Source organism: Sander vitreus, chromosome 9 (genome assembly GCF_031162955.1).
Source record: "Sander vitreus isolate 19-12246 chromosome 9, sanVit1, whole genome shotgun sequence".
NCBI classification, from domain to species: domain Eukaryota; kingdom Metazoa; phylum Chordata; class Actinopteri; order Perciformes; family Percidae; genus Sander; species Sander vitreus.
The window spans coordinates 34,091,793-34,117,976 of NC_135863.1; the positions used below are offsets into that span (position 1 = coordinate 34,091,793).

Sequence of the window (26,184 nt, forward strand, 5' to 3'; positions counted from 1 at the left end):
TGCCATACCAATACAAGACAATATAGAGTATAAATAGTAGTACACTTACATGGATCATGTACAGAATTTTACCATGCACTATATCATATATATTTACAGTTTGGCAATTTGTAGTTTTTGGATTATTTTCAGTTTCCAGTTAGGTTTTTATTTCTGCTTCTTTAATTTCTTTTCTACTTCTTTGAGTGTCCTTGTGTTGTTTGTTTTGTAATTTATGTGAGACTTGACTGTAATACTGCAATTTCCCATTGGGATTTGTAAAGCTATCCGTATTGCCGGCTATTTTTGTGTATTATGAAACATGTCTCATGACTGTAAGTAATGCATTATATTTTACATATGGGGAGAAAGACATACACTATTGACCCACCCTAACCTTCTGTCCTCTACGCATTGTGTGAAATTGTGGAATTAATTAAAACACCAAAACCAACAGACATGCATTAAACCTGGGACATTTGGTTGGCTATCCAGCTTTTAAGACATAGATAAAGACAGAAATGAATAAAAGATTTGACGCTGACTTGATTAATTGTACTGTATTTGCCAGTAATGCTTACACATGTATGCACTCCACCGTAACCAATACAACCCAACCAGTAGACAGCATAATGTGTGTGGTTAATTCAATTCATGAGTAACAGTGTATGTACTTGTTATCTGAACATTCATTAGCATTGCAATTAAATCAAGTGTTATACTATGTGATCATATATAAAAAGAGTACTGCAGTTATCACAGATGTCTCTGTGTATGAGACAGACTTCTATAAAAAATAAACTTAAATATTAAGCTAATACAGGTAAGTAGTTACAGAATATGTTCCCATTGGAAATAGAAACCTGAATAGATTCCTTCTTTATAGGAACAAGTAATACACAAAGATATTTATCCATCTGAACTCTCATCTCAGATGCATGTAAAATATTGTGAGGTACCACACAACAGAGGTGTTTTAGCTGCCCTCTAGCTGTCCTCTCTAAAACTTGTAATAAGTGAGTTATATTTTCAATATAATACCAATCATTAGCTTTAAAGCATCCGAAAACATCAGATATTTCCCTTTTGGATAATGTACATCTTAACTCCAACCAGTGAAGCACTAGGTAGGGAAGTGGGCCTACAGATTTTGAGGTCAGTGTAGGCTGTGGCTTTCTCCTACTAACACAGCTTTGTTCCACACACTGTTCTTCAACATATTATAGCAAAGCTTTGAAAGACACAGGGGTGCTCAGCAGGGTCACAGTAGTCCTTCAGGCCTCTTCTCCAGACTGTACTCCTGGATCCGCTTTGCTTTCCACCCCAGCATCATCAGTAGGATGATACCCATGGCCTTATAACCCACCTGTAAGCCCAAGTACCTGCAGCGGTCAGACATAAGACGATTGTCAGCAGTGATTTGGATGTATTTCCTGTGTGTATATAATATGCGTAGTGAGTGATACATTTTTCTTACCGGTTCCTCAAGATGTTGTTGTCATAGTAACCACAGCTAAACTTCTTTCCACAAACATGCTTCCACCAGATACACGACGTATCAATGGCCGTCCCGAAGAGAGCAGGGGCAGGTAGCCAGGCTGAGAGGGGGACCAAAACAGAGTACAGGTTAAACAACACACTTCTATCCCCATGTGGTTGAGCTGGAGGGGTATGTGTAACCCTAGGGGTACCTTTGAGTACTGCAGGGGCTATGTGAGATTGTTTTTCAAATATTAATTTAAAAACTATCAGTCTTTCCTTATTCCTAAAAGAATTACCTCTGCTAAATAGTCTCAGGAAGGAACTTGTTTTGGTGGAACATGTGTACGTTCAAAAGTAGTTTTAGTCGTGCAACAGAAAACTCAGATTGGACAGATAGTCTAGCTAGCTGTCTGGATTTACCCTGCAGAGATCTGAGGAGCAGTTAACCATAGTCCTCACAAATCCACCGGAGGTTAGAACGCCAACACAGAGACAGAGGAAGGGGACGGACATCCGGACGAAAAGAAGGACATACGGCGGGATTTCCGGCGGCAACGGAACAATCCCGGAAGTGGAACGTCATGGATATAGACTACTAGAGGGCAATCCAACGTTTGCTTAAAACATACCGAGGAATGTAATTCAGTTATGTTTACTTGTTGTTTCACCATATAGCAGCCCCACATGCCATCAAACTTAACTGTACAGAGTCCTTAAGTGTACAATATTAAATAAATAAGTCATTGTACATTTTTTATAGAAATTCACCTATAATTTGTGAGATAATTTAAGAAATTTGTAAAACTCATGTCATTCATATGACATGTTATTTCATCATTCATATTTACATCATAAATACACACAGGCCTGAATTACACACACATGCTCAGTACCTATGCACTATAGAGAGATGTTAGAGTGGGGGGGCTACCCATGGAAAGGTGCCCCAAATAGTTGGGGGTTCAGTGCCTTGTTCAAGAGCAAGTGCCCAGGAGGTGAATTGGCACCTCTCCAGCTACCAGTCCACCACCATACTTTCATCCATATGGGGACTTGAACCAGCAACCCTCCAGCTCCCAACACAACCCCCTACTGACTGAGCTACTGCCACCCAGACAACATAGACATTTTTATTTTAAAATAACCATTTTCAGCTCTGTTTTTAATTCATAATAGCATATTTCATATATTTTCAGGCATATTATTTCATGTCACATTATATTTTCATGATGCCACTTTTCATGTCACTTTTTTCCAATATAAAATTCTATAATGAAATAAAGACATAAAACTGTTACTATAGAAATAAAATTGATGAAATTATAATTTATAATAATGAATTTCTTGGTTCATTTATATGTTTTACACAATGGATTTGTGCTGTTTATTTCAGAATGTCTTTTAAAATATTTAATATTGGATACTTTGAGGCTCCATACATTGGTGAACTTTAGTTTTAGTTTCAAAATAATAACGTTGAGCTAAGAGGACATTTGGAGATTTGGGGGCTTTATTGGGCACTTTGACAAAAGGTTTATCGTTAATACAATCATTTTCATTTCAATCATATACCAGTATAGGGCACTACAAACAAATAGTATTTGTGTCCTGACTTACCTAATACTCTCATGAGTAAAAATTGAATTCCTATAGCAAATGACTTCTCTTCAGAGGGAACACATCTGAAATGAACAGGAAGTGATATTACAACGTGCACTTTCATACAATACAATACTGGACAACAGCAGCAGTGATAAATCAGTACACATGTATTAAAAAAAAAAACTACATTTATTTTGTAGAAAATCACTGAATAAATCAGTTTGAGAGAAACTAATTTCTCATCAAATGTCCCAACTGGTGTTCGCAGACTTTTTGCTTTTAATTCATTCTTAGCTGTCCGTTATCAAGAGCCTGGCACACTCATTTTTTAACTTTTGTGTTTGACTTTTTATGGACTTCAAGAGGAGCCTTTCAGCTCAGTGTTTGACTGCAGCAGTCACTAAATGTATATTAAAGTCTCCGAAATGTGTTTAAGAAGTAGAGCCTAAAACGTGACAGAGGTCCACACTGGTTGGGGGAGAGAGAAGTAAAGGTGTGCTAGGTACAACAGTTGTGTGGTCAGATTTGGATATATTTAACATAAGTTTTGTAAAAACAGAAGATGCTAAGTCAATGCTACAGTATGTCATCTAAGACAGTATTTGGTGGGTAAAATGTAAGTTTCATATCATCAATAGTAAGTGTTTGTACCAGGGACAAGCAGATTATATCATCTATTACATTTATTTTGAAGATATAAAATATATAACAAAAGAATGCTGTAACATATTGCCATCCTTCCTTACCTTAGCACCATCATGTACATGGGATTGTGAGTGAGGCAGGCGATCAGTGAAGCCAAAGAGATGACAAGAATGACGGGGAGAAGAAGATGTGGGCAGCTGTTTGAACAGGGAGCATGGCGGGCATTACTCTGGCTCCCAGATATACACCTGCAGTTGGTATACAGCTGTATCCACAAAGAAAGCAAAAGGAAATATTAGTGTTGTTATCTGTGCAGAGAAAATGAAATACAACATTATGCTGTTGTCATGTTGTACCATATCTGCTGTAATACGTATCTTCCCCACTGGGGATTGCAGTAAGACATTTTGGAAAATGTGCATATTCTCTTTCTTGCTGAGTGTTAGATGAGAAGATTGACACCATTCTCATGTTTGTATGCAAAATATGAAGTTATGGTCAGCAGCCGGTTAGCTTAGCTTAGCATAAAGACTGGAAACAGGGGTCTTAGCTTCAGAGAATGGCAGATTGTTATTACTTTTGGACATCGCCAGACTAGCTGCAGTCTTTATGCTAAGCCTCTTGGCTCTAGCGTCATATTCACCACAGTGGTATTGATCTTCTCAGCAAGAAAGTGAATAAGTATATTTCCCTAAATGTCAAAGTATTCCTTTAAAAATGGTCAGTAATTTTAAATAGACAAAACAAGCAAATTAAGATGAATTGCTTTTTTCTGTGAAAACATGGAAAGAACATGTACCTTACTCGAAACAAGAGTATTACATTACATTACAACAGATAGAAAGACTGAACACCATATACGTTTCTGTTGGTTTATTCAATCTCTGAACTCATCGGCTATTGGTCTGACGACAATTTAGCCTCTGGGGACAAATATTTTGGGGTTACAGTGTAGCCAGCATTTTTTTTTTATAAAGCTAATAAAAAGCTACATTGTTGTCAGACAATAGTCTATGGGTTCTGAGATTGCATTTCGGCCAATGGGTTCTGCATCTTTTGCTCTCCATACGGACTGTTTACTGTATGCAACCAAAGCCTGCTCAAACATGAATAGTCATCACCAATACTACTTGGACTACAAAGAGAAACCAGAATGCTTCCGATATTTAAATGGTGTCCTGTTGCCCAGAGAGTCTGCATTATATGCATATACTTGTTCATAGAGATAAGGTATATTAAATAAAAATACAGAAATTGTCAAACACCTGACTGAATTCCACTTTCAACTGTTCACTTGTGGACATCTGAGTCCACAATAAGAGAACATAATTATACTGAGACTTAATTCATTGAGCTAGCTGGATCCATCAGTGTCTGTGTTTGTACTGCAGTATTACACAGCGGGCTTATGTGCAGAGTCAAACAGACTAATAGTCTATTAGCAGTCACACAATCCACCCACCGGAAGATTATTCACTAGCTGTGACGTCTGAATAGTGACGTTTTGTCTCTCTTAAAACACCTCCCAAATGCTCTGTGACTAATAAGCATTGATCGACAATGATTGTGAGTCACTTGCGCCCTGTAAGCAGAAGAGCAGTCTCTCTGTCTGTTCTGACTGCTCCTGCACTGGAAGCACCTGGCTGATGTCTGGGACTTCATATCACTGCTTCTATGAAATGTGGGATCATTTGGCAGACAGTTCACAAAGTCTAAATACTGGGACACTGCCCCAAGATGCTTTGATCTCATTTCTGTCTCTAAAGAGGCATCTAAGGTCGAAGTCACTTCCTATTCCAAGGATCTAATTAACACTGGAAAAAATGTTTAAAGATCAAGTGTACCCCCTGAAGAGCAGATTCAAAAACACTCTCACTGCAGCATATGTATTCCCTACAGCACTCTACTCCTACACATTTACAGAACCAGTGCTAGGACAAGAACCAAAATGTTTTTTCCCTCATCCCACACTAAGAGAATTAGAGAAGATTATAGAAGAAAATTATACACTTGAATACTTCCCCTGCTGTTAAAACAAATCATATGTAGTCATTGTTTTCTTTTCAATCAAGTTATCTAGCATTCCTATCATGATTACTCTGCATCAGGTAATTTCATTCATTACTGCTGATGATTTATTATACAATGTTATTCTGGTGTTGCACAACTTTCCCCCAGATTTAAAAGGCAGCTAAAAGCCAAGTTTTATACAGGGATGCACCGACTTCTTCAGTCCCAATAATGATAGCTGGGCTTTGGGTATCGGCCGATACCGAGTAACAAATACCGGTCTGATTAATAAGCACTATGCCTCACTGTGTGGAAGTGACCGGGATCATTGTTTTATGTGTTAGGCTTGACGTAAACATTGCTTTCCTAACTTTGTAAATGTAACACATAACCCATAACACATAACCCAATTTACTGAATTGTTATTTATTATTTAAATAATACTGTGCACCAGCAAGTTGGTAAAAAATCTTCATAATTAACAGGAATTACAATTCAAGTGTAAAACTTTTAAATGCAGCAACAAATTGGTCAGCTTAGTTAGTTAGTAAATTAGGCTGTGTTCAGACTGCAGGCAAAATTGACCCAAACGCGACTTTTTTGCTCATATCTGATGTCTGGACCAATGTATAAATGAAATATTTTCATACAGTCTATGGTCTGGACAGTCAGATCGGAATTCATGCAACTCTGACGTCGTCACAATTCTGCGCTATTCCCACAAACAGCGCCCAGCTTTGATGTAAACATGGGCACAGCGGCCAACGGTGGAATTGCAACTTTTTTTCCCATAGACTTTACATGGCGAAAGACACCAATTAAGATAAGAAGATAAGAAGAAGAAGAAGATAACAACTTCCTTGGTTCTCTTTATACATCCATGGGTTTATTTTGATAAGCATTTCAACAGGGTGCTGCATGTGACGCGTGACGTTGTATTACTCGTTGGCGCATGTGGGCGTGTCACTTTCAGGCCATGCCCAGTACTTGAGCCTGATGAAAGCCACATTTAAAAGAATTATGTGAACTTTCAGTCAAAGAAATTGTATCTGGACAAAAATCAGAATTGAGCGTTAAAAGAACACGCCGACTTATTGGGACTTTAGCTTATTCACCATAACCCCCAGAATTAGGTAAGTCCAGACATACCCTTCTCATCTTCGTGCGCGTTGTAGCTCTTTCCAACAGCTCCACCGGTAGCTTAGCCTAGCACGGATCCTGAAGGTAACTGGTTCCATCTAGCCTACTGCTCCGAATAAGTGACAAAATAACGCCAACATGTTTCTATTTACATGTTGTGGTTTGTATAGTCACAGCGTGTACAAATAACAAGGTCACATGACACACAGACATCTTCTAACTGTATACATATATATATATATATATATATATATATATACATATATTCTCAGAAGGCGAAGCACTGCTACTTCTGCTACTTGGGCGGAGTGATATGCTCGCAGCACCTGAGAAGCACCGGATGGAGAGTAGAAATGCTTCACTTCTCTGAGACTATAGTTCCCAGTTTATATATGGTTAGAAGATGGCTGTGTGTCATGTGACCTTGTTATTTGTACACGCTGTGACTACATGTTTGAACCAATTACCTTCAGGATCTGTGCTAGGCTAAGCTACCGGTGGAGCCGTCGGAAAAAGCTACAACGCGCACAGAGATGAGAAGGGTATGTATGGACTTATCTAACTCTGGGGGATACGGTGAATAAGACAAAGTCCCAATAAGTTGGCGTGTTCCTTTAAGGCTGCAGTCTGAACATAGCCTTATCATTAGTATGTGTACTGTTGGAGGAAACCATGAACAGGTGCTTAGCGGAGGCACTGACCTGAACCCTGTGGGTGTTGTTGGGATCTTTGGTGAAGTTGGTGCAGCCCGCATGGCAAGGAGAAATATACTCGACACCATCAGAGCCACACACAGGGTTGAAGGCACTGGCAGGGCAGGAGCAGTTGGAGTAGCATAGGGATAGAGACCTGTGGAGGGCAGAGAGAGTCAAACAAAAGCAATGTTTCATTAGCATGTGTTTGCTTTAGACTTACCTATATCCTAGTACTTTGTGACATTACACAAAGGTTTAAATATTATGTTTTTGATATGTTTTAGGTGTAATATATACATACATATTAAGTTATAAAGAAATTGAAAGCAAATAAACAATGTAATGACTTTTGGAGGAAAATAAATCAAAATTCCTATGAGCATTATGTCAGATAATATAAGTATGTGTAGCAATGTTTTTAGGAGCGGCCCCCTGAAACATGGACGTGCATCCGCATGAGCATGGACAATGTAATACACTTTTCTGTTACAGTTTCAGGCTATTCCACTGATCTACACTCAATGGTAGACACGCGCCATGAAATGTAGCAATGTGCCAACAAGAGACAGGGAAGAGGAAGACCGCTAGCCTGCAAAACTAGGTGTAAACAATGCAGCGTCCAAAATACTGACACGCATGGATGTAGTTTCATGGCTACGAATGCAGTTGGGAGTAATGTCGAAAGGTAACATTGGCCTACTTTAGCCCAATTCTTGGCCAGACTAAGCTGTAGTTTACATATTCATGAAGGCAAAAACTAATAAAGGAATGGAATTATACTGTATCAAGTGTCATGTCTACTCCCTGTATATGCTCCCAGATTTGATGAATGAGTATAAAAATGTACACACGTTCAAAATGACTTCTTAATGGAATTGTTAGATATTTGTATCAATTTAAGGGAATTGGTCCAAAAGTGTTGAAGGTACACTAACTCATTGTATTACAGTGTCCAATAAAATGCAAATAATTTCCTCCCAAATTTGAACTGCATTAACTTTGAAAACATTACTGAGCTGGTAGTACATGTTGGGTCTTTGGGTCTATAATGTGTTTTACAACAGGCTGTTTCTTGATTTAAATGTAGTAAGAATACCCCACCCTTGTCACTCACCCATACTGTCCGATCTGGTAATAATTGACCTCTGAGACTTTCTGTGTGGGGCATCCCATGAAGAAGAGAGGGATACAGAGGAGGGTGGACATGGTCAGCATGGCCACAGAGAAGCGTGGGATAGTCTTCAGAGAGAGACCTGCCTTCTTCATGATGACCCCCCCAATCAGCATTCCCACTGCTACTGCTGGCAGATTCACAGCACCTGGGAACCATGATTATGAACCATAAGTATTGTCTACTAAAGATGTCCAAAGGAGTTTTCTACACATTGTGTGCCATTTTATTTGTTTGCTGACACCCTAGTCTCACATTTCCAGACCTATCTTCACAGCGCTGGGGAGTAAGGTCACAGATACATTCTGGGATAGGAGAAAAAAAAACGCTCTGGGTTGTTTGCTGCTCTTGGGCGCTAAGTTCCAGACGCAGCCACGGTGCCTCTGCTCAAAAGTCTCGGGAAGGAACTTGTTTTGGTGGAACATTTGCACCCTGCAAAAGGAAAACGCCACATAACGTATGAAATAAAGTTTACACAATAGAGTAACGTGAGCTATTTAAATTAGCTGATACATGGTTAAACATAATTTGCTCTTAATGTATCGCCGTTTGTACTTCATTTATAGCATCCTGCTGATCGGTCCCCAAACGTCCCAGTTAGAGAGTAAATGTCGTAAACATATTCCTTGTAAATCTTTACAATCATTCCCTAAAAGAATCAAGCAGGTCTGCCTTGTTGCACCATCCAAATTTTCTTCAAAATGTGCCATTTTGCTTGCTAGCTTGAAGGCTGTTGTTTTCCGTAGCGAAGGGATTTGGAGAACGGCAACACACAGAGAGAGGAAGGTGAGGGACAAAGCCTGACATACACGCCAAATGTCAGGCTTTATCCTGGAAATGTACTTTTGTTGATCCAGATTACTGACATCCTGACACAAATGACAGGTGTAGACTGTAAATACATGCAATATTGCAAAGGGGCAAAGTTAAACGAAGCACAAACCCATATCAAATTGTCGTCTAGGAAAAGATGACAGTCCAAACCTAATTCACTCTTTGGAAAAGACCACGGTGCAAACAGGCTGACACACTCCAGAGTGTCCATTAAATGATTTTAACTGTTTTATTTCCCTTCCACAGAGTTCATAAAAGTGCTTTAATGTATACCATGCTGTACATTACTTTGAATTATTCAACAGCTGACACCGATTGCAAGCAGTTGACTGAAATGGCAAAAGTATTCTATTATAGGATCTTTTCCTGAAACTTTGCACTCCTTCAGTACATACCTACTAGCAGGCTGCTGTAGGCGGCTGAGGCGCTGTACTGACGCTCCAGAAACTTGTTGAGGAACGTAGCGAGACCTGCGATCACTGAGGAGAAGCAGCACTGGGCCAGGACCAGCATCAGGAAGAGCGGGCTCAACAGGAGGTGGACAAACATTCTGGGGAACACTGATCAGACACAATCACATACAGACACACTGATTATTACACTGATACTGGAAATGACTTCAGTAAAAACTCTTAATTATTGGTTAGAGAACACGTTAACAGTATAAAGCTATGTGGAGTCAGTTTGTGGATCTAACAGGTGGAACCTTTACACTCTGAATACAATAAACTTACTTTTCAGGAAATCAAGTAAAGAGGTATCTGGCTTCTTGAAGTCATCATTCATGTCAGTTTCACTTCCACCCACCTGGAAAATAGCATGCAGTATGAATTGTATACAAAAGGCATATATTTGCTGTGTAATCAATACAAGGGCATGTCCAGTAATCTGGAGGATCACTTGTAAATCACATCAGTCCTGTTCTTACTTGGAAGAAATGAATTATCAGTTATTATCAGGTTTCTTTCTTCCGCCTCTTCCCCCCGCCCACAACCCCCATCTCTTCATGCTGCATTCATGTGACGTGGGAACATTAGACTGAATTGACAGCTCTTTGCAATAGCTCCACAGTGTTCAAGCAATCAAAATCACCCGAAGCTGTCAAACACCATAATGGAAGAGTTTTTGTCCCTCAAAGACAATTTTCTGAGGCTTTTTCAAACTAAAATACACACTTTTAATTCTAATGTGTGTTTTATAAGAAACCAAACATTTAAATGCCACAAAAAGTTGTATGTATATCAAGTACCTCCCACATCTATCACACACCACATGCTATCAGATAACCTCTAGTACCCCTTCATCAACACCGCCGGTCATGTTCCAAATGTGTTCATTTCAATTGATTTTAGAGTGGACGATAAAGAGATATTTGGCTAATTTAAATCCAGCTCTGTGTCATGGCAGGATGGCCAATGTGATTAGATGCACAGTGTTTAGCTTTCCTCCGTGGCGCCAGTTCCAGTGGATCTCTACGGACCTCCATGAAGCATTTTGCCTCACCCGACAGATCTCAGCAAACCACCCTGCTCCGCATAGAGTTCCGTGCACCAGCGCCTCAGAGGGAATCCAAACACCGTATATCTGAACACAATGCCAACACTGCCACTGCCATGACACAGAGCTGGTTTATCCCTGTAAGTAGCACTCTTTAAAACAACAATAATCTTATTATTTTTACCAGGTCAAGTGCTGAACAAAGCTAAAAGAGCCAAACATGGTTTCGCAAGCACGTGAAAGGCTTTATCTTATCTATGACTAATGTTTTCTGCAGATTGTTTAAAAGGTCAAAAATAATTAAGTTGAAATTAGTTCTTGGGAATTGAAATGTGTTTATATAATATGTCAGTTATAATGTGGAGTTATATTTTAACATTGAGAAATCTTTTGTGCCTTCAAGATAGTAAAAAAAACAGAGGAACATTTTAATGCAATGCTGCCATAAAGCCTGTAGGTGTCAGTAAAACAGTATGACAAAATGAGCGATATACTGTGTTTTTCACAATCAATAGATACATTCAATGAATGTTTAGTCATAAAACAGAGCTCTTATGTTCTAAAAGAGCTCTGTGACTGAGAGTGTGACTTACATTATCTTCTGAAGGCATTCCGCGAGGGAAGAAGAAGTAGGGGATGGAGGTGAGAACCAGGCAGCCGGAGGTGAGGAGCAGGCCCATCCACCAGGCACCGACCCAGCGGGGGTCACTCTGTATCAGCTCTTGTCCAGCTCCTGCAGGAAACACCGCTGAACACTTAGACACAACAGCCAACCATCTTTCTTGCTGTAACCAGTCTATAAAATAACTTTGGGATGGAAGATTACCAAAACCAGTCTTGTCCACGTCCACATAGAAGCGCAGCATGACTGCGCCCAGCAGGTATCCAACGGCAGGCCCGAATACAGATACAGCAAACAGGATGGCTGCGAATGATAAAGCGACTGACAAAGATAAAATTCCGTCTTTTTTTGTGTAAAAAATGAGTTATTTACATGGCATTATTCTTTGACATTTTGTGTAGGTTTATTTGGGATTTTATAAGATAAGATATATTTTTATTAATCCGAAGGAAATTTCTCTTGGACAAACAAACAATATCTGCTGTTTAAATGAGTCAACATACAAACATAAAGTACACAGACTGCTGCAACACACTGCATGGACATGCTCATGTTGCATGCAGAGACTGCCACTAGCCAACAAAATTGCACACTGCCCGTTGTACAACACATTATGCAGTAATGGCCTTAAATCTGAAAAAAAGGTCCACCAAACAGTGCTCTTTACAAGAGAACCAATCAGGTTTAGTCTCTTTACCATGTATCTGCCCTGCTCTGTGACTGTGGATAAAGGGGCTGAAAATAAATCATAAAAAGCTGCTTAATCTTAATCCTAAAAACCTTTAAATGATACTGAAACACACTGCTGGAATACTTTTATGTATCTTGTTTGAACTTTGTGAAAAGCTCATTTTTAATGTTCGCTGGGATGATTTTAGGTTTCTAGCTGCTAGTTGCTGAACATTTAGTGATCTGATGCCAACTCTCCTAACTGAGGTTGTGTCTGTTTATAACTTGTGTACTGCAGCAGACACTGTGATTGAAAGAAACTACAATCAGAGCTCTGACACTGATGACTCCATCTGGTCCAGATAAAAAGGGTAGATGTGAATTTGTTAGCAGAAAAGAAATCAAAGAAGATATTAAAGAAGAACAGCAGAGAGACAGCCCCAAACAGAAAGAAATGTAGAACAAGGAGAGAAAACATCTGCCAATTAGAGAGGCATCTTTCCAATGTTTTTACCAATGTTTGAACTATATTGAAATCTTTGATGTTAAATTAAAAACATGTTTCTGTGCCCAAATATCTCCCTTCACAAGTTGATGAATTGATTTTGTGTATTAAAATAAACAGGACTAAACTGTCTAAATGTTTTATAACAAAATCATTGCTTTCTGCAGAAAATTAAAGCATATAGAAACCCCCATTTAAAAATGTGATAGGATTTTCATATTATATATTTAGAATACACTAAGTTTGTTTTCTTTATGCCTATCAGTTTTGCTATTTGGAATATGAAACCTTTGAACCTTATTACCTGAAAAACACTTTTAAAACCAATTTTAATTTTAAACAAAATACCAATGTTAAAAAGTCTGTATATTAAAAAAACCTTTTTTTAACATACAGGCCTGCAGAATCACCCAGGATAACACCGTGAGCCTCAGACTGTGTTCACTTCATCTAAACAAATCAATCTACCGCTCACCTATGTAAAGAGGGGAGTTGCCAGGCCCAGCGAAATCATCTATGTAGGAAATCCCAAACGGCTGGATGGGCACCGAGCCCACGCCAAAGAGCAGCTGGGCGCTGCCCATGAGCAGCCACAGGTTGTTAGTGTCGGCCAGACGCCTGGTCTCGTCGCGGCCACAAGTCTCCAAGCCGCTGGAGTTCCTCTGCAGGTTGCAAATGTCATGGCGATCTGGATCACAGCAGGTAGTCACACACGGGCGGAGAGGGGAGGAGAAGGTGGGGGGGAGAGTTAATGACAAGCCAGTGGATGCAGATGTCCAACTCCTTCTAATTTCCTGAAGCTTCTCTGGCCCTTCACTGACACTCTGTACAACACCATGGGGGTCAAAATAAAGGCGGAAGAGGGAGATTGTTGTTACAAATTAGATTAGAGTTGTTCCAATATGATACCAATATTGGAAATGGCTCCGATGCTGCCTTAAATGCTGGTATGGGTGAGTACGTGAGTCTATGCACGATCCGATATATCCAAAAAATGCAATTAGTAGTTAACTTCATATTTGTTCTTTTTGCATTATGACTGTCAAACTAGATAATAAAAAGAAAGTTTTATGGCATTTATTCATGCTTTACAAAAGGAAGGGTTTAACCTGAGCCAGACCATAGAACAATTATAACTTTCAGCGAGTGCATAGATATGAAATTTCTTTCTGATTTATGAAAAGTTCAGCTGGAGAGCACCAGCAAGGCTTTCTAAATACATCATTTGCAGCAGAGTACAGAAAGTCAAACAGCAGGTACTTGTTTTGACTCCTGCTGAGTGCTATGAAACCTTTGCTGAGAAGTTGCCGCAGCGTTCTAGGCAAACCCTTAAGTATAGTCTCATAAATTGCATTGACATATTTGTACATTCATAAGTCCCCTGCTCTGGACTGAGTCACACTAGCTGTCACAGTGGTGCCGGTGAAGACAGTACATTCTTACTGTGTAAAACAGAGTCGTATTCGTAGGGCTGGGACAAGAAGTGAGGTAAGGTCAGGATCATGGCACTGACAGCCATCAGTAGTCCACCGATTCCAATGAAGCGAGGGCGGTGGACCCGATTTCCAAAGTAGCTGATGAACACTATCAGCACACTGTTACTGATCTAAGAGATGGACACAAACACATGCTTCAAAGAGGAGCCAGAGTAGGACAGTTTCTCTTTTCAAATCAATCCTTTCACATTTAGTGCATTCAATTGCAGGTGTCACAGTTATCAAACATTACTAATGGACTCCCATACCAAATATGGAAGTGGCCAGGGTTGCACTGCATGGGCGATTTTAGACCCTTTTTAGGGGGGCTCAAGCCCTCTGTTTTGGTCTTCACCAACTCCTGAGAGAAATATGTGGCTCTTTAGCTGCTGAATGCTCCACTACGTTCCCCAGCTGGTCGCTAACTTTTTTTAATGTTTGGTGCTGGACAGGTTGTGTGCTGGTTTGTTTGAGCATTTTATCTAAAAATTGAAAAAAGCAGCTGCCTGCTGAATCTGGAAACCAGGCTGATGAGCAACTGAAGCAAACAGTAATGCTGAGGGCCATAAAACCTCAACAATGAGCAGAAAGATGCTTAACAGCTCTGTAATGCTAAGAGAAACTGCAGAGACGGGTGACAACAATGTGAGGGCTCATCACTTAGAACAGCCCCTTTTCCATTACAGATTTGATCCATTGTTAATATTGAAATATCTATCACAGCAGCTTTAAATAACCACTTTAAAATAAATGCAAAACTAAAATCTTTTGATCTGTTTTTTCATAAAATATCATACAATCATATCAGATCATGTACATCACATTAGAACTCAGCCAAAGTTCAGCCAAATTCTGAGAAGATCCAAAAGAATTCAAAAGCCCAAAGGTATCAAATGTGAACTTGGTAATTTAATTTGTGACAAGGTCATGCGTACTTGGAACCTGAAAACAACTGGAAAAGATTTAACTGTGTGATGGATTTAAATCCCACTTGAGCATAAAACAATCCCACCACAATAAGCATGTACGGTACATTTTATCACTTCCTTGACCCTACGTATCTGTAATAAAACTGTTCCAAAATACTTGAGTCTGGCTTGAATTCAGGACGTGTTATTTTCTTGTTGCTTGTTCTCCAGATCCTTCTCTGTCATCGGTATCCTTGAAATAACGCTATCATGATTTCAGGCTGGGTGAGGGTATGTTATTGTTGGCCCCTACCTCGTGGAGAGAGGAAATGGTGCCTGAGGAGTAGCTGCTGAGGCCATAGCGTCTCTCGATTGTGCTGATGGTGCTCTTGAAGTAGGAGCTGTACAGCAGCTGAGAGAACTGCAGGAGGCCGTGGCACAGGACAAACAGCTAGGACAGACAGACAGTAAAATAGGTAAACGTCATAAATGTCAAGTGTCTTTTGTAGGGCTGGGTACCAAATTCGATACTTGTTAGGCACCGACCGAATTGCCTCTGAAGTATTGAGTATCGAAAAATGCCTCATCATTAAGTACCCAATTTCAATACTTAAGGAGTAAATCTCATCAGCGTCAGTGAGCCAATAAGCATGCAGCATGCTTCTACCAAGCTCTAATAATGCTGCTGATTGGCTGTCTAACGTTACATGTTGTAGAGACACGCAGGAAAAACTCTACGTTACACAGAGACAGGGCTCACTCATAATAAATAAAAAGATTTGTTCTGTAATGTGTAATGTTGTATTTTCTTTTTGTTTCATAAAATTGGTATTGAAAATCGATCGTTTAGGAACCGGTATCGAAGTCACGGTATTGGTATTGGTACTGGGTTGGAACATTTTTTAACGATACCCAGCCCTAGTCTTTGTGCCATTTTCAACTACAAGAGACGCTTGGCTGCATCGAGGCAGATCTGACTCAAAGCCTAAAATATTTTCCTACCATATTGCACCAATTCAGAGGAATAACATTGTCATTCCATATGTGGTGTCTCGGAAAAGTACCGGAAAACACAACACAACATTCCTTAGCCACACGCTGACAAGATGTCAAGTTCACCCGATGGAGTGCATACTTAAACATCAGAGAAGCAATATTATCTGTGCAGTGAAATGCAGCGAGGAACGTGAAACAGCTGCTTCACAAAACACATGGCACATGTTACAAGTACCAACGCATCAGGCCTGGACTCGTTCACATTCATTTACATTCTCACATCTTAAAGACATGGAACAACTTTCTTATGGCTACAATTTACATATTGTAGACAAAGAATAGATGGATTAAATGATTGAATGAGGTGTAAATTGAGGCAATATATGTATTTTTTAGGGCTGGGCGATATGGAGAAAATCAAATATAATATTTTTGACCAAATATCTCGATATTGATACCGCAACAAAATTGTAGTGTTAACTATTGGTGCTTTCACAAAATATTTACACAATAAGATTTTTCATAAATAATCATCAGTAATGTGGATATAATGACTAAGTGGGTAAAGGTAAATAATAGAACAGCTAGAACAGTCGGGTAAGTTGGACTGAACGTGCTCCCAGTTATCTAGAAGACCCCCCTACGTCTTTGTTTGGGGGGTCATGAATGCACAAATGACGCTGAACATACATGCTGAAATTAAGAGTGAATTTGCAATGGAAACAGTGATAAATCCAAGCTTTCAGATTGTTTGCCGGCTGCTAGGTCGGCTGAGGGAGAATAAATGTGTTTGACTCAGAACAGTTATTGCTTCTATTAAAACTTGGCTTTATGGTTTGTTAGCACACACAATAGATGCTTTTACACTCCTGCTAATATTTCATCCTCATTTTGTATCAAATTAATCCATTTGCTCAGGGAGGCAAAGAGCCTCCTTTGTTTGTGATTTAGATTCAAATAAAAAGTGAGTGGTTCACGAGTTTAACCACGGCTTCAGGTTAACTTAAAATCCACTTGAGCCTTTAACGAAGTGGGATTTATATTTATATGCAGATAACGCTTGATACAAACATTATGTTTCAGAGACAAGTCTCTGGCTTCCTGACTATTTGGCTTGTAGCCTCTGGGGCCACACACAAAACACAATCATGATAACACATAATCCATCAAAGTGCAACATTTCACCATTAGCATGAAAATCAGCAAAAACAGTTGCTCCCAAAATACAGCAGGTCCATTTTTTCTTGATGAAGGAACATTGCCCAGTGTTGGAACTTGGATCCCATATCCGTGGAGTATTATAACATGTAGAAACATCACAACTGGGGCTGAACACTACACTGTGTCAGCACTGTGAAGACGCCGGATTTATTATTTATCCACACTGTTAATACAAGTGATTTAAGCCTATTTGATGTTGGCAAGCTGGGACGATTTGAATCCTCTGTGGATTATGTACATATTTATCCTTTTTGAACACTCTCTCCTTCTCTCTGGACGTCATTGTCAAAGCATTCAACCCTGCTGCGAGGGGAAGAATTGAGGGAAGTTTATACTTGAATTTGAAAGCTTTTATTTCAGGGACACGTGTTGTAGCTATGACGCTGGATATAAATAGTTATTAAATAAAGTGTAAGGAAAGCTAAGGGTATGAAGTCTCCCAGGATACTTGAAAGAAACAGCCACAGAATCATCTCCCTTCATTGTGAAACAAACAAAGGTTTTGCTGCTCTGCTCTTTGGGAAATATGCTTATTCACTTTTTTTGCAGAGAATTAGATGAGAAGATTAAAAGCACTTTCATGCCTGTCCACTAAATATAAGGCTACAGCAGGTAGACTGTTAGCTTAGCCTAAAGGATGGGAACAGCTAGCTTGGCTATGTCTGAAGGTAGGAAATCAAGCCTACAGGCACCTCTAAAGCTAATCAGTACAACAACCTGAAGTGTAAAAATGACAGGTTATGAATTTATGTGGGCCAAGTTAATTCTTGGCTGGGCTCCTTTTGCTTGGCAAGTAAAACCACAACCTGTTGTTTTTACACTTCAGTTGTACGGATTAAACAAGCAAGATATAATGTGTTAATAAGAGTGTTTTAGGAAGTGATGGTAGTGGATTTATAGAGCCAGGTTAGCTGTTTCCCCTTTGTTATGTAGTAGCCTAAAAGTGTGTTCAGACCAACTTCCGGGCCTGAGAAGTGAAGCCAATGTACATGTAGCAGGGGGCGACTCCACTGGCTCCAAAAAGAAGTCTGATTGCATAAAGGACCTATGGTGAAATGACCCTACTTCTCACTTGATTCATACCCTCAGTAAACATTTTCATAATGAGTTTATGCTCTCAATCGCTAGTTTCAGGTCTTCTTCAATACAGCATGATGCTCATTTAGTAAATTATGGTCCCATTTATTTTAAAATAGATGATAAAGCAGGGGCGTGGCTACACGCCGACCGGTCAATCAGGACAGAGGCTTAGCAATACTAACTATGACACTGTGTTCATTCGAATAGCTGTAAACTTGTTTTTAGGTGTTGTCCATGTTTTTGTCTCAAACTTTGACTGTGTGTTTTCACTTCATCAAAGTTAAGTAGAACATTTTGGTTGTCCAAAAATGTCTTGTTTAGCATACGTTAGCACCTTGCCAACCAAAGCTTTAAATTCTTGCAACTTTTCCTGTAGAGTTTTGCGAAGCACAGCGCCATTGGAAATACACTCAACACTGTTTCCGCTGTGTCATCTTCCCCAGCTCGAGAATACCAAGATGGCGACAGCCAAAATGTAAACTCCTGGCTTCAAAACGGCAGTCCACAAACCAATAAGTGACATCACTGATGCTAGGTCCATTATTTGAACAGTCTATGGCTCAGACCAAACGTGAGGGGAATGTTTCGCGTTGGCTTGGAGAAAAGTGAGCAAAGCCATAGGACTACATGGTAAGTTCTGAAAATATGTATTTGTTACTTGATCCCAGCGATTGATTGTGCTATACTATAAACTAAGTTAGCACTAACGTTATAACGTAACTAACGTTAGGGTGATTATTCTAGAGTTGCAGGATACTCCAGCAGCCGTACCACGCAGGGTGAAAATTTGCTTTGCGTTTGGTCTGAACACACCTTTGAATAGACAAATATGAGAATGGTATCAATCTTCTTATTTAACTCTAACTAACTAAGCAAGAAAGTGAATAAGTGTATTCCCCAAAACCATGACAGAACGTGAGCCACGTGCTCAAGTGCTCAGAAGCTTTCCAACATTTCTTGTCCCACTGATCAGAATGTAAACATTAAGTGTCCCTAAGCAGAAACTTGGCTCGGATGTTAGCATAGATATCCTTAAGGAGAATTTGATAGTGAAACCTGGGTGTAGCCACAGCAGATAAGCACAAAGTTGTTAAAAAAACAAACAGAATGTCCTGATGAAACTATAGAGAGCAAGGTGCTGTACAGCATGTACTAGTGTCAAGAAAAGATGGATCAATATGATTGTTGACCGGCTGGCTCTGCTGAGTGCAAAGTCATTGAGTTTCATGTGAAAAGCAACTCGGCCAATTTTCTACTCTTTTGTTGCAGTTGCTAGACAGGAGGCCAACAGTACTCAAGAGTTCTAGCGTTACAGTTTGACGCAATTTCAAAGATACTCCTCTGCTTCCACTTCTCACCGCTGTAGGAATGACTTGCAAAAATGTATGACATATTACCTGCTGCTTCGCCTGCTTTTATTATGAACTACTCCCATTATGCAAACATACCGTTATATAGCTTTTGGACTTCACGTACATTCATACTGTGCAGGATGGGCCAAAGTGCCATGAACTCTCAAAATGAATAATGTGATGATGTCTGTAGATTGAGCCATAATGTTTCACGGCCCTCCACCCTCTCTATATTTGTACATCTCGGTTTCAACAGAGGGGGGGGGCTTTAAAGTGAAGACTTCAAATGATAAAGAGAAGAAGATTTGCAGTAACTGGACCCACCACAGTCTGTATGAGAATGCTTAAGGTAAACACAAAGAAACCTTTACCTTCTGGGAATTCAGAAGTTGCTTTAGTGGTGTCCTCCAAGCTTACAGAATATAGGTGCATTAGTCATGCGTCATTCACACAACACAACACCAATGACGAAGACATGTCATTTCTCGCTGAGTTATGCTGCAAGCAGCATGGAGTTTTGCCTCATTATTACTCACAGCCCTGGAACAAACTGTTTCTCTCCCATTATTACCATACAGTGAAGTACAAATGCTCCTTTTGGCACTCAGTGCTGGAATATATTTCTCCCACAAGTCAGTGTTCAGTGAGACTTTTAATATTGGAGCCTGAGGTGCAGAAAATGTACCAAACTTTGAACTGGATACAGTTGCCAAACAGAGACTCACCAATGTATGAAATGATAGAAGCATAAAACTGTCAACATTTCCTCCAACCAAATCCGTCTGAAGCTGTGTGAGATTTCTAGAGGTGCAACAATGGCAATTCATCTACTGACAGAAACGTCATTAGCAACTGTTGTGATAATTGATTGTTATTTTAAATGCCAAACATTCTCTTACTCTCAAATGTGAGGGGGGTTGGGGTAGTCGGACAAAACGTTTGATAATTTCACCTTGGCCTCTAAAATATTGATAGCCATTTTCAGCAATTTCTGATATTTTACAGATTAAACATCACGAAAATAAGTAGCAGATTTTATTATAGTGAAAACAATCTTTCGTTGCAGCGCTTTTTTTTCATAAATAAAGGCTCATTATTGACTTGGCATTACCATTTAAACAATTCAACCCACTGTACTGTTTTGGACGGTTTGATGGATCAGTAATATCTTTTTAATCAAAAATCAAACTGACGTCAGACAACTCAAATAAATACTAACTTTTTTAGACATAATGACAGAGAACTTGGTTTTCTAAGATGAAGATCTGCAACACTGTGCTCAGGTTATTGGAGAAAAATAATGACCATGAAGTCACTTGTCTTTCTGTTACTCGAGTATTATTGTCTGTGTAAGGTTATGCAATCTTCTAAAAATGAATCTAGCTCAAATGGTTCCATAAACAGCGAGGGACCGAGTGCTGCAGGTTAAAAGCAGACCCGTTCTAGGAGCGCTGCCTACCTTTATGCTGCGGAATGAGGTCTGGGGTCTCTTCATGTCTTTGGAGGGAAGTATGTCCACTAGCAGAGCTCGTGTCGTGCCGCGCTCCACTGAGCTCGGGAGGCTGGTGTCAGAGGTTGTCTTTGTTTCCCCCGGTGAGTGATGTCATGTGACTCAGCCCACAGCTCCACGCGCAAATGTTTGGAAAGTTGTGAATTGAGAACATCGAGTCCCGCGCAGTTTGTCTGAGTCACGCGCGAGCCTGTGCAACACTCACCTGCAAGAGCGTGACCTAAGCCTTAATCATGAAAATAAAAATGACTACACTGCAATTCTTTTTTTTTTTAATTATTATTCTTTTTTTAAATATATATACAAAAAAAGTATTATGAATGTGACCCTAATTCCAGTGAAGCCTGCTTGTTCTCGGACGGAGAGATGCTTCATTGGTTTGGTATGCAGCGCTCTGCTAATGAATGAACGCTTCAAACGGTCTCAGTGGAGCTATTGAAGGCCTGTTATTTCAATTAAATACACTGTATTCAGAAGTGTTATAATATTGTTATTAATATTCCAGGAGAGCGGGTGAGTTTATATTTTTTACTCGTCTTTAAATGTATACTAGCTAAAATACAACGTAAATCTTTTAGAATACTGCTTAATGTGTGGACAGACGGCTACACATCCGAGAATACCGTTTTCATAAATACTAAATCTTTATATCTTTATATCATGTTTGTTGGCCTACAAGTGGTCAGTTTGAATGTATTGGTAGTCAAACACTACTGGAGTCATGCAAACATTCTGATTGGTCATAGCAGTAAAAACAGGTGTTACCATTACCATTACTCGGTTGTATTAAAGTGTTGTAGTAAACCGACTGTGAGCCAGCATTATACCAGGACCCTGACACTAAAGCCAAATGGAATTCAACCATTATTGATTTTAATAACACCTGTGACATGTATGTCAAAATGAACCCTGAAGGTCTTTATTGGTACAAGGTTTACTATCCCCAACATTCCCAGAAGAAATACACAGGACAGTGTCCTCAATGTTAGCCTAGGCTCCAACGCCTACATTAAAGAACTTAAAGGCTATCACATTAACATCCCCACAGTTACAAACATTAACATCAACCAAGCTGAGGCAGTAATGGAGCTCTATAATTCACAGACTCTTTTAGTCATATATGAAATGATCGGAGCTTGTGTTGTTGGGTCCTCTTGGTTCCTTTAACAAGACTCCGCATCTGTGTTTCCACTAAATTATCATACTTGTATAATGATGCAGCTTGATTATGATGATAATAATGCCAGATACATTATAAAGCATTATACCAGCTCTTAAAATACACTGTGTATCTGTTTTCATGTATTATACAAACAACTATAATACAATGTTGAAGTGTTGCCCATGAATTAGTATTCATGCCAGCTCATTGGTCAAAGAAATGTGTTTCTAAGCAACACAGATATGAGAGTTGATCTTTGGTAGGACAATATTTAGTGTGTTCAAATAGTGACAAGTAGATGAAAATGTACTTAAACTTTGAGGAAAACTGAATGACGATAACAAACACAGATCCAAAGGTCAGTCATACTAGGCTGAGTCTAGGCGTGAAGCTCTATTCCATCTCGTTTTCTGAACAGGACCGGGGCCCGTCCCTGATAGGACCGGGGCCCGTCCCTGACAGCAGGAAACGCCTCAAACCTGGTGATGTCCTGGGTTTACTTAGCAAACTTCAGATAACTGAGTAAACCCCGCAGTATTGTGACACAGCAGTCTGGTAACAACAACTTCCAATTACTCAACACGTCTTGCGGCTGCGTTGCTGCATATCTATTATGACTGCTGCTGCTGAGGAAATGGTAGAACTGTGTCAAAGTGACACAGGCTCTTTGACTGTGACAAAGTGAAATCGGACGATGACATTGAGATTTTGAAAGAATGTCATCTTCAAGCAGCGCTGTGCAGAAATATCTCAACATGACTTCACATCACTGACGTTGAGCTGGTTATCCAAAGAAATGAGAAGAACACTATCACCAGAAACACCAACAAAGAAACTAAAATTGAGGCATAAAAAGCAAGTGAAATGGAGAAAAATTGTCAGTGAAACACCATAAAACATGCAGTTAAATAGTATCTAATCGAACAATAACAACACTCACTGATGAGGTTGACATTTATGCCCACACAGAGGAAAAAAATACTGTCGCTGGTCTTAATAAAAATAAAAAAAGAAGAAGCTATTTTTTGTCATTATTCAATGACTCAGTGTCTTTAAAGCAGCTACAATGAGTTTTTAACTGGTCTCAATTGAATACTGCCTCCTCTAAATGACCTACATAAGGAAACAGGACCATCAGCTGTAGGAGCCTGTCCTCGGGTCAGATTCCCCTCCAAATCAGACAAACCCATCTAGGCATGCAGACCGGAAGAGGATGTTTACTATTTCCCAGGCTAAGTTTCAGCAGAGCGTTAACCAGTTAAAAGAAAGCAGGGGGAGATTTTTCTTTAGAGAATTTCATTTTTGACGTTATTTTTTGTGTTTATGGCTGGTGGATACGCTGAGAGAAAAAGAAAGGAACTGACCAAAGAGAAAGAAAAGCTAACAGCGATGGTGGTAGAGCACCGGATGGTTGGTCATTCAACAGATGGAGAGAAGGATTCACAACCGATCCTGGATTGGCCCTCTTCCTTCCTGACGGTATGGAATACTACAAACCCCAATTCCAATCAAGTTGGGACGTTGCGTAAAACATAAATAAAAACAGAATACAATGATTTGCAAATCCTTTTCAAAATATATTCAACTGAATACACAAGACAAGATATTTAATGTTCAAACTGGTTGTATGACTGCTGCTGCTGAGGAGATGGTAGTACTGTGTCGAGGTGACTCGGGCTCTAGCTGTGACAAAAGTGAGATCGGACGATGACATTGATGGATCTTGGAGAGATAACAGTCATCTTCAAGCAGCTGCTGTGCAGAAATATCTCAACATGACTTCACATCACTGACGTTGAGGCTGGTTATCCAAAGAAATGAGAAGAACACTATCACCAGAAACACCAACAAAGAAACTAAAATTGAGGCATAAAAAGCAAGTGAAATGGAGAAAAATTGTCAGTGAAACACCATAAAACATGCAGTTAAATAGTATCTAATCGAACAATAACAACACTCACTGATGAGGTTGACATTTATGCCCACAGAGGAAAAAAATACTGTCGCTGGTCTTAATAAAAATAAAGAAGAAGCTATTTTTTGTCATTATTCAAAAGTGTCTTTAAAGCAGCTACAATGAGTTTTTAACTGGTCTCATTGAATACTGCCTCCTCTAAATGACCTACATAAGGAAACAGGACCATCAGCTGTAGGAGCCTGTCCTCGGGTCAATTCCCCTCCAAATCAGACAAACCCATCTGGGCATGCAGACCGGAAGAGGATGTTTACTATTTCCCAGGCTAAGTTTCAGCAGAGCGTTAACCAGTTAAAAGAAAGCAGGGGGAGATTTTTCTTTAGAGAATTTCATTTTTGACGTTATTTTTTGTGTTTATGGCTGGTGGATACGCTGAGAGAAAAAGAAAGGAACTGACCAAAGAGAAAGAAAAGCTAACAGCGATGGTGGTAGAGCACCGGATGGTTGGTCATTCAACAGATGGAGAGAAGGATTCACAACCGATCCTGGATTGGCCCTCTTCCTTCCTGACGGTATGGAATACTACAAACCCCAATTCCAATCAAGTTGGGACGTTGCGTAAAACATAAATAAAAACAGAATACAATGATTTGCAAATCCTTTTCAAAATATATTCAACTGAATACACAAGACAAGATATTTAATGTTCAAACTGATAAACTTTATTGGGTTTTTTTGCAAATATTCACTCATTTTGAATTTGATGCCTGCAACATGTTCACCACTGCAGCATGTTTACCACTGTGTTACATCACCTCTCCTTTTAACAACACTCAATAAGTGTTTGGGAACTGAGGACACTAATTGTTGAAGCTTTGTAGGTGGAATTATTTTCCATTCTTACTTAATATATGACTTCAGTTGCTCAACAGTCCGGGGTCTCCGTTGTCGTATTTTGCGCCTCATAACGCGCCACACATTTTTAATGGGAGACAGGTGTGGACTGCAGGCAGGTCAGTCTGGTACCTATACTATATATATATATATATATATATATATATATACATATACATATATATATATATATACTGTATATACACTATCTGGACTGCAGGCAGGTCAGTCTAGTACCTATACTATATATATATATATACTATATATATATATACTATACTATATACTATATATATACTATCTGGACTGCAGGCAGGTCAGTCTAGTACCTATACTATATATACTATATATATATACTATATATAGACTATCTGGACTGCAGGCAGATCAGTCTAGTACCTATACTATATATATATATACATATATACTATATATATATATATATATATATATACTGATACTATATATGTATATGACTATCTGGACTGCAGGCAGGTCAGTCTAGTACACTATACTATATATATACTATATACTATATACTATATATACATATACTATCTGGACTGCAGTCAGGTATCTATACCCTATATATATATATACTATATATATATATATCATACTAGTATATATACTATATATATACTATCTGGACTGCAGGCAGGTCAGTCTAGTACCTATACTATATATATATACTATATACTATATATATGACTATCTGGACTGCAGGCAGATCAGTCTAGTACCTATACTATATATATATACATATATACTATATATATATATATATACTATATACTATATATATACTATCATATGACTG

General features: G+C 39.2%; 1 protein-coding gene across 2 annotated transcripts; it reads right to left on the minus strand.

Annotated features, from left to right (window-relative positions):
* Positions 1–524: 524 nt before the first annotated feature.
* On the minus strand, positions 525–21,517 carry slco2a1 (solute carrier organic anion transporter family, member 2A1). Of its 2 annotated transcripts, none has more exons than XM_078259881.1 (14): positions 21,343–21,517; positions 15,548–15,685; positions 14,295–14,457; positions 13,327–13,539; positions 11,882–11,998; positions 11,649–11,788; positions 10,293–10,365; positions 9,954–10,118; positions 8,668–8,872; positions 7,560–7,707; positions 3,810–3,973; positions 3,079–3,143; positions 1,457–1,577; positions 525–1,361 (listed from the first exon to the last, which is right to left on the minus strand). In XM_078259881.1, the coding sequence occupies exons 1-14, from the start codon at positions 21,376–21,378 to the stop codon at positions 1,241–1,243; spliced, it is 1,869 nt and encodes a 622-aa protein (XP_078116007.1). In that variant the 5' UTR covers positions 21,379–21,517; the 3' UTR covers positions 525–1,240. The 2 variants fall into 2 exon arrangements, with proteins under 2 accessions (XP_078116007.1, XP_078116008.1); XM_078259882.1 differs by having other exon boundaries at positions 11,882–11,980; positions 21,343–21,512.
* Between the last annotated feature and the right edge of the window lie 4,667 nt (positions 21,518–26,184).